This window comes from Sesamum indicum, linkage group LG5, assembly GCF_000512975.1.
Source record: "Sesamum indicum cultivar Zhongzhi No. 13 linkage group LG5, S_indicum_v1.0, whole genome shotgun sequence".
In the NCBI taxonomy this organism is placed as follows: Eukaryota; Viridiplantae; Streptophyta; class Magnoliopsida; order Lamiales; family Pedaliaceae; genus Sesamum; species Sesamum indicum.
Genome location: NC_026149.1, coordinates 5,733,708 through 5,743,999, shown reverse-complemented (window position 1 = coordinate 5,743,999; position 10,292 = coordinate 5,733,708). Strand labels below are relative to the sequence as shown.

General features: G+C 31.5%; 2 protein-coding genes across 2 annotated transcripts; both read left to right on the top strand.

Moving 5' to 3' along the window:
* LOC105162115 (cytochrome P450 81D11-like) lies at positions 529-2,488 on the top strand. Its single transcript, XM_011080062.2, has 2 exons — positions 529-1,452; positions 1,711-2,488. Exons 1-2 carry the CDS (start codon positions 580-582, stop codon positions 2,335-2,337), a joined length of 1,500 nt encoding a protein of 499 aa, XP_011078364.1. The 5' UTR covers positions 529-579; the 3' UTR covers positions 2,338-2,488.
* LOC105162174 (cytochrome P450 81D11-like) lies at positions 8,401-10,292 on the top strand. The gene is made up of 2 exons (XM_011080142.2): positions 8,401-9,287; positions 9,547-10,292. The coding sequence occupies exons 1-2, from the start codon at positions 8,415-8,417 to the stop codon at positions 10,171-10,173; spliced, it is 1,500 nt and encodes a 499-aa protein (XP_011078444.1). The 5' UTR covers positions 8,401-8,414; the 3' UTR covers positions 10,174-10,292.

Here is a 10,292-nt window from a genome sequence, read left to right as displayed (position 1 = left end):
ATCAACTCATCATCTGCTAAGAACAATGTTGACCATGGCGACACCTACCGAAGCTTCCATATTGCGAGAATTATTGCAAACAGTGAACAAAGAATCATTGACTTTTCAATGTTATTCTTCACTTCTTATGTATTAACTGAAAGTTTAAATTATAACGATATTTTTTAAAATTTGATATAATTGTAAATATTTTTTTTTTATTTTAAAAATATTAATATTTATCTGATTTTAATTATCTTCTTACAATTAGGCCATCCTTTATCGTTTCATCTATTTTGTTTTTTTTTCTGAATTAAATGGATAAGTTTTTTATGATTTTCCATCCGTCCCGTTCCATATTTTTTTTACAGATTTTTATTTTTTAAAATAAAATATAATAAGGGCAAAATTGATAATTAAAATTACATAATTTCATTTAAAAATAAAGATATATTCACAACTATGTCAAATATAAAGAAAAATCGCTGTTATTTAACGTAACTAATACAACCTAATTTTACCATACATGCATATCTTTATATATAGCTGATCAGATAATAAGTCACAAATCCAGATACAGGCGCAATTCACAAATCAAACATGGAAATAAGCTGGCTATACGCTCTCCTCTCACTCTTCCTTCTCTCCCTAGTGTTGAACTTTTCATCAAAACCAAAAAGAAACCTCCCACCAAGTCCAATGCCAGCACTTCCTGTATTAGGCCACCTCCACTTCCTCAAATTCCCACTTCATCGCACCATTCACAAGCTCTCTCAACAATTAGGACCTATCTTTTCACTTCGTTTCGGCAACCGCCTCGTTGTGGCTGTCTCCTCCCCAGCCATCGTGGAGGAGTGCTTCACCAAGAAAGACATCGTGCTAGCCAACCGGCCCCGGTTAGTCATAGGCGAATACGTCGGCTACAACAACACAATCCTGGTTGGTTCCAACTATGGTGAGCATTGGCGCAACCTTCGCCGCCTGACCACTGTTGAAGTATTCTCCACAGCTCGCCTCAATGTGTTTCAGTCCATCAGACAAGACGAAAACAAACTTTTGTTGAAACAGCTCTATGGAAAGTCATGCCAAGACTTTGCCAGAGTTGAACTCAGGTCTATGTTGTCTGAGCTAACATTCAATGTTATCATGAGAATGGTAGCTGGGAAGCGGTATTTCGGTGAGGACGAGGAAAATGACGAAGCGAAGCAATTTAGAGAGATCATAGAAAAGGTTCTCATACTAGCTGGTGTGTCGAATCCCGGAGATTTCTTCCCAGTGTTCAGATGGATTGACTATAAAGGTTATGAGAAGACTTGGACGAGACTTACTGGAAAAATGGATACTTTCTTGCAAGGTTTGATTGATGAACACAAAAGAGATAAGAGTAGGAATACAATGATAGATCATTTGCTCTCTTTGCAAGAATCAGAGCCTGAGTACTACAGAGATGTCATCATCAAAGGGATTATAATGGTAAGTTCTTCATTCTTTCTTCTTAATTGTTCTCCAGGAGGATTAGATTGAGTGTATAGCCTATGAATACCACATAGAGTACACTGTTAACAATTGATGTAGGGCAGTACGAACATCAAGATGTATTCGTGATTGATGCCATGTTAACATGCCATACATCTCAATCATGTGTAATTCTATGATATTGAAACTCATTTCATTCATTAGATCACAATCACAACATGTAATCATCATTTTTATGTGGTAAAAAAATGGCAGAATATGCTACTTGCCGGGGTAGACACATCAGGAGTGACCATAGAATGGGCAATGTCTGCTTTGCTAAATCACCCCGAAAAATTGGATAAGGTCAGGGTTGAGATAGACAATCTTATTGGCAGCAATCGTGTCGTTAATGAATCAGACTTGTCCAAGCTTCCATATCTCCAAAATGTTATTTTGGAGACGTTTCGTCTATTTCCTCCAGTACCATTACTAGTACCACATGAGGCATCGGCTGATTGCACGCTCGGTGGATATGACATACCGCGGGACACAATGATACTAGTAAACGCTTGGGCCATTCATCGAGACCCCTTACTCTGGGATGATGCCACAAGTTTCAAACCCGAGCGTTTTGAAGGAGCAAGAGAAGTTGGACCCACGAAGTTGTTGCCGTTCGGGATGGGAAGAAGGTCATGCCCGGGCAACGGCCTAGCCAATCGGGTTGTCGGCTTAGCCATAGCGTCTCTAATACAATGTTTTGAGTGGCAAAGAGTTGATGATTCCTTGGTAGATTTAACAGAAGGAGAAGGGCTTTCCATGCCTAAACTCACACCATTGGAGGCCAGGTGCAGGGCACGTGATGTGCTTCATAAAGTTCTAGCTGAGCCATCCCAAAATTAACCTTATCTTGTGATACTTTTACATATTATTATGTATGCGTTTTCAATCTTGCTTTGAATACCATTTAGGGTAATGTAATTTACCTCCCTCTCATATTGAAAATGAGAAAATTACTCCTTATAGAAAAATAATAACAATTTATTTTTCTGTACTTTTTAAAATTAAGTAATTTAACTCCTTGTCTAAGTAAATTGTTTCATTTTGAAAAAAACAAAAGGTGATAAATTGCTACATTTTAAAAAACACAGGAAGGTAAATTACTATTTTTTTCATGGGGAGATAATTTGCTCATTTACAGTATCACACGACGATTGCTTACATTTTAAAAAATACAAAAAAATTACTACTCATTTACAAGGTGATAAATTGCTACATTTTAAAAAATTATCTTTTTTGTAAAAAAATAATTTACTCATTTACAATATTACTGAAAAATTACTTGCATTTTTTTTTCCTTATTTTGCCCAATGAATTAATAGTATAATTAACTCCCACCTAGACAAAATGGGTTCATTAAATGTCACGATGGCTATATGGTGCATTTTCGACTATGACCCCCCCTTCACATTTCCGTAGTTGGTCACAAAAGTCTAATCATGTGTCCATCCTATTCCAAATTAATTGTCGAGGGTTTTTGGAAAATTATATAATTTTTTTTAAATATTTTATAAAATATTTGAAATTAATTGAGAAGCATTCAAAAATCAGATTATGAGATTAAAAAATATAATGTTAATAGCTCGTAAGCTTATTTGAAAAAGTAAAAAGTTCCTGATTTACATTAAAAGTAATCTTATTTGAGAAAGTAAAGAGTTCCTAAATTATTTTATAAATTTAACAAATGTCTTCGACTTTGAGTACATAAATTACAAATATGTTGTTGCTAGCATAGTATAAATTTCATGATTTTATTTTATTTGATTGGGCAAATTTTTTTTTAATCCCGTTAAAAAGTGTTATTTTTGTTTTTGGTACCACAATTGTGGTATGTGGCCGTTAACGACTGTTAACTCCCATTGGTTCATGTGATTTTGAATTAAATTTGACTTCAAAGATCCTGTTTAATGGTACCAAATAAAATAAAAAATATTATATTTTTTGTATCATTAAAGAAAAATATTTACCGACTTTGCCCACAAACTATAAGATTTTTTTTTTATTTTTTATAAAAATAAAAATGTTAGGAAAATTTTATTTTTAATATATAATGAATAGTTTTAAAATTGCAATTATTTTTATTACAGATAATTTCTAGGATCTATTTTACTATTTTTTAGATTAATTTTTTATTTGGTCTAAAAATATGTTAATATTTGAGAACAAACTATAAAAAGTAAAATTTATTTTCTGAATAAAAGTATTAGATAATTTTTTTATTAAATAATAAATTAATTTTTAAATTATAATTATTTACATTCGAGATAAATTTTTGAAATAAAATTAAAATTTATTTCTTACTTTTTTCAATCAAAGTTTATTAAAATATTTTTAGAATAAATGTTACTTTTTATAATTTGAGCTGAAATATTAATACATTTTTAGACTAATAATAATTTAATTTTAAAAAGAGTAAAATAAATCCTAGAAATTATCTGAATTAGACATAATTAGAACTTTAGAACTATTTATAACATATATTAAAATAAAATTATTCTAATTTTTCATTTTGTTAGAAAATAGAAAGAAATTTTTATAGCTTGTGGCAAAAGTTGATCAAAATATATATTTTTTTCTTTTAATGGTACAAAAGAAAGATGTTTTTTTTTTCTTTGTACCATTAAACAACGTGAAAATCAGTCAAAATCAGGTCAGCCAATAGGAGTTAACGGCCACGTGCGAGACACATGGCCTCTATCGTTACCTTAGGACCAAAAAAACGTATTTTTGTGTGTTATGATACAAAAAACAACACTCGCAATAATTATGATACCAAAAATAAAAATAGTATTTTTTAACTGGACCAAAAAGGACTTTGCCCTTATTAGAACATTTCAAGAATTTAATTTTAAAATAAATTTGATATTTTATAAATTTTAAAAATATTTTATTGTATAATGAGTTTATAAAATATTTCAAATAAATTTAGCCCAACGTCTTAATCTTCAAAATGAACCAAAGAAGGCTCAAATTCGGAAACACTTATTTATACAATTGATATTATTTTTTATTACATTTATATTGACATATTCTACTGAAATATTAATAGCAAAGAAAAAGAGTGAAATGTTTAAGAGATATATTTTTAACTATATTAATATTATTTATTGTTTCAAAATTATTTTTATCATATTAAAAATTATTTATAACATCACTAATTCGATATTATTAATTCAACAATTGAACAAATAACCCAAACCCACTTCAATTAGAATCTAATTATATATGTTATTAGATTGTATTATAATTATATTTAGAGATGAGAGTAGGAAAAGAAATCATCTTAAATTTGAAGATCAAGCAATATTTTTGTGGAGTTTTAATTAATTGATTTCTAATTTTTAGGGTGTCAATTAATTGAAGATCAAGCGAATCAATGGAGGAGACATTTAGGCTGACAAATTGTTGAACACTTCAAATCTTTCTCAAATAATTTACACATTTTTTATCCCCTCCCGGCTCCACGTCAACATCCATGTAGGATGCTAATTGAGTAAGTGAACTGCAGTTGACAGTCGAAACCTTAAGTCCCAACTTATCTGGGTAAAATATGGTAATTTTTGGTGAAAAAGACTAAATACCACTAAATTAAAACTTACAGGACTAAAATTGCCAATCTAATACGTACACGACTTAATTTTGCTATCCCCTTATACATACATGACCAATTTTGCAACTTTACCTCTAAATTACGACAACTTAAAATTATGATAAATCAATGTTTTACAATGCAAACAAAATCAACACAAAAGTTTAAGTTGTGACTATAGTTAATCAATTTATCATTTGTTTACCTATGAGCATAACATTTGCTATGACTTTTAATTATAGCTATATATCGATCCCGTTTGCTAAAACAACGGCTAATAAGCCTCTGTGTGATCATGGTTAATTAGTATTCGTCCTAATATCTTACTTTTAACTATGGTAATTAAGCATATAAAATGTCATTTTTTTGCTAGCCGGAATCTAAATTATCGACTGTCTTTCTGATCAATAGTTGATGTTTACTTTCGCTGCAAATTTGCAACGGCTTTTCCCACGACTTTGCAATGGAGTTTCAATTTTTTTGAATTTTCGTGGCAAATTCTATTGGAGACTAATCAAATATAGTTAATTCAAACTTAAAAGTTTCAACTAAACTAATTTAACATAGTTAATTATCAACTTAAAACCTTCGACTAAACTAAATTAAGTAAGCTAACTATGAACTTGAAGTTTCAACTAAATTAATTTAATTAAATTAACTATCAACTTTTAAAAACTTTGATTTAACTGTCAACTTAAAAAACCTTCAAGTAAACTAATTTAATACGAAACCAAAGTTGTAAGTGTCTATTATTTAAGATAAAATCAAAGTAAATAGTTTATAGTCTTTAATTTATTTTCTAATTATATTTTTCTTAATTATACTGAAAAAAATTCAAAAATTGAGTGATCATCGCAATATTGCTTCTAAAAATTTACCCAAGTGATTATCGAGCACATCGGTTAACGATCAACAACTATGCTTGGAGGAACAAAGAAGAATCGAGTTTGGGGGATAGCCTCGGAGACAAGCCTTATGTTTGAGATGGCCCAAGCAATGTTTGACATTGCTTATTTTGCCATATTTTTGTCTTGTTTATAAGTATTTGATTTTTAAATACAATTATATTTTATTTTAACCACTTAATATTTTATACATAATATTTTCTACATCATTGGAATAATTAAAAATTTTAAAAAATATAAAATAATATAATTATTCTACGTGGTTAATTCATATATTACATTATTTGAATAATGTATTTAAATTTATCACCTCGAATAGAACAACTAACAAAAAATATTGTTAATCCATTATTAGAGTGCATTTAATTATTCTTAAAAGTGTATTTACATAAATTATTTTTTTTATTTCCATACATATATAATTAGGAAATAATATTTATTTTAATCCACTCACAACTAAATAAATTATATATATTTTTATACATATATATAAATATATATAAAAGAGACATGATTTGACAATGAACAGTATTTTTTGTCTCCCCACTACCCAACATCAAACATAACATACTTATTTTATATTATCTTCAAAAACAAATCCAAACATACACACTATCTCTAACTTATTTTTATTTATCTTTGTTTTTCTCTCTCTATCTCCACAAAATACCCAAAAACAAGTTAAAAACAAAACCAAACATAATGAAGGATATCCACTTGTTTTATCTCGGACATAACCACTCTCATTCCAGTACTAGAACACAATGGATCGGACCCGAATATCCCAACAACTGCAGACCTTCCACCGTATCAGTGGATGAATTAGTCTTATATAACCATTTTGAGACCATACTCACCAAGTACATGATCTTCTCCAACCAACTTATGATTGTCCATAAATAGAGAGTTCTCCTAGCGAAAGAACGCAATTTGAGCCTACATACTACAAATTTCTACCTTCATGCTACCACTTTAGTTTGAAAAAAACACTGTAATTTCGTTTTGGAGTTTGTTTCAATATCAACCTCTCTTTTGTACATGAAAAATGAGGAATAACACTCGATATCATTCACTTGCACTCTTTTTCTTTTTTCCAGCACTTATTTCACTACATTCTATTTCATGGACCCAAGCAACATATTTTTTTCTCGACTTTATTATTAAGTGAGATCAACCTTTCGGTGTCTTATTTTTTTTATCTATTTATTTTATATTATTTTCATTAATTTTTTTAAATTTTCTCCCTCTTTTCATAACTGTCAAGTTGTCTAGTCTTCTCAAATTCTACTAACTTCAACTTCTTATAGTTTTTTTTTAATAGTAATTTATTTAATTAAAATTTAAATATAATTTAAAAATAAAATAAATTTTTAAAATTGGTATTTAATTAGCACACTCAATTAAGTGTGCGGAATCCACTAGTTATTTATTAAGGAAGAGGCCCGATGGTAACTATATTGGCTGACCTAACGTGTATAGACTAAAATATTCTTAAATATATTTATTTATTTCATAAATCAGTTATTACGTTATCCAATTGGCTTTATAGATATTTCTTTTTGTCTAAAATATAAATAATTATGTATTTTATACACACAAAAAAGATGTACCATAGCAACTAGTTATAAAATAAATTAAATACACACATCAAGTGTATTTTTATTATTGTAGGTGTATAGAGATCTGAGTTGGGTTGCAAAATATATTTTGACTAAGATATTCTTAAAAATATACTTATTTTAATATAAAATTATTATTTCTTTAAATATTTATTTCAATAAAATTCTACTTATGCTCATTAAATTTAATAAAGATTATTTAAAAAACCATCATATTCTGATTAATTCTTTATTTATATATAATAAAACAAATATTAATTTAAATCAAGTGTAGAACCAGTTGTATATATCCTATTAAATAAGTGGTACGCTCGACTTTCACGTTAAATTGTCAGCAGGAGAAGTCGGCATTCGTTATTTGTCAACTTAACCCCGCATCGGGATCCGCACGCAGTGAGCAAGCAGTAAATAAAGAAATTAAGTGAATAATTTTTTTATAATTTTTTATTTTAACAATCGTTTTACAATTAGGTTAATCATTTAGGTTTTCATCCACTTTGATTTTTTTTTTTGAATTAAGTGGATAATTTTTTTATAATTTTTAAAATTTTTTAACCGCCGCCGCGTCCCATATTTTTTTAAAAAGAAAATATAGGTCTAACATGATACTTTCATGTCTCTATTCAAAAATTACATAATTTCATAAAAGAACAAAGACATATTCGCAATTATGTCAAATATAAAAAAAATAGGTCTTATTTAACATAACTAATACAACGTTATTTTACCATACATGTATATCTTTATATATAGCTGATCAGATAACATGTAAAAAATCCAGATACAGGTGCAATTCACAAATAAAGCATGGAAATAAGCTGGCTATGCGCTCTCCTCTCACTCTTCCTTCTCTCCCTAGTGTTGATGTTTTCACCAAAAGCAAAAAGAAAACTCCCACCAAGTCCAGCGCCAGCACTTCCTGTATTAGGCCACCTCCACTTCCTCAAATTCCCACTTCATCGCACCATTCACAAGCTCTCTCAAGAATTAGGACCTATCTTCTCACTTCGTTTCGGCAACCGCCTCGTGGTGGCTGTCTCCTCCCCGGCCATCGTGGAGGAGTGCTTCACCAAGAACGATATCGTGCTAGCCAACCGGCCCCGGTTCATCATAAGCAAATACGTCGGCTACAACTACACATCCCTAGTTGGTTCCCCGTATGGTGAGCATTGGCGCAACCTTCGCCGCCTGACCACTGTCGAAATATTCTCCACAGCTCGCCTCAATGTGTTTCAGTCCATCAGACATGACGAAAACAAACTTCTGCTGAAACAGCTCTATGGAAAGTCATGCCAAGACTTTGCAAGAGTTGAACTCAGGTCTATGTTGTCTGAGCTAACATTCAATGTTATCATGAGAATGGTGGCCGGGAAGCGTTATTTCGGTGATGATGAGGAAAATGATGAGGCGAAGCAATTTAGAGAGATCATAGATAAGGTTCTCATACTAGGTGGTGTGTCGAACCCCGGAGATTTCATCCCAGTGTTCAGATGGATTGACTATAAAGGTTATGAGAAGACTTTGAAGAGAGTTACTGGGAAAATGGACGCTTTTTTTCAAGGTTTGATTAATGAACATAAAAGAGATAAGAGTAGACATACAATGATAGATCATTTGCTCTCTTTGCAAGAATCAGAGCCTGAGTACTACACAGATGTTATGATCAAAGGGATTATAATGGTAAGTTCTTCATTCTTTCTTCTTAATTGTTCTCCTCGAGGATTAGATTGAGCGTATACCTATGAACACCACATAGAGTACACTGTTAACAATTGATGCAGTGCAGTACGAACATCAAGATGCATTCATGATTGATGCCATGTTAGACATGCCATACATCTCAATCATGTGTAATTCAGTGATCTCTAAAGTTATGCTCATTCATTGGATCACAATCACAACATATAATCATCGTTTTTATGTGGTAAACAAATGGCAGGTTCTGCTACTTACTGCGACAGATACATCACAAGTGACTATAGAATGGGCAATGTCTGCTCTACTAAATCACCCCGAAAAATTGGACAAGGCCAGGGCTGAGATTGACAATCTTATTGGCAACAATCGCATCGTCAATGAATCAGACTTGTCCAAGCTTCCATATCTCCAAAACGTTATTTTGGAGACGCTTCGTCTATTCCCTGCAGTACCATTACTAGTACCACATGAAGCATCGGCTGATTGCACGCTCGGTGGATATGACATTCCGCAGGGCACGATCCTACTAGTAAATGTTTGGGCCATTCACCGAGACACCTTAGTCTGGGATGATCCCACAAGTTTCAATCCCGAGCGTTTTGAAGGAGCAGGAGAAGTTGGACCCACGAAGCTGTTGCCGTTCGGGATGGGAAGAAGGTCATGCCCGGGCATCGGCCTAGCCAATCGGGTCGTCGGCTTAGCCATAGCGTCTCTAATACAATGTTTTGAGTGGCAAAGGGTTGATGATTCCTTGGTAGATTTAACAGAAGGAGAAGGGCTTTCCATGCCTAAACTTACACCATTGGAGGCCAGGTGCAAGGCACGTGATGTGCTTCATAAACTTCTAGCTGATCTATTTCGAAATTAACCTTATCTTGGATACTTTTACAAGTTACTACGTAAGTATTTTCAGCCATTTACTTACTACTACATTAGCAATAAACTTGTGAGCTAGTTTTCTAGTAATGACATGATCAATAAACTCAA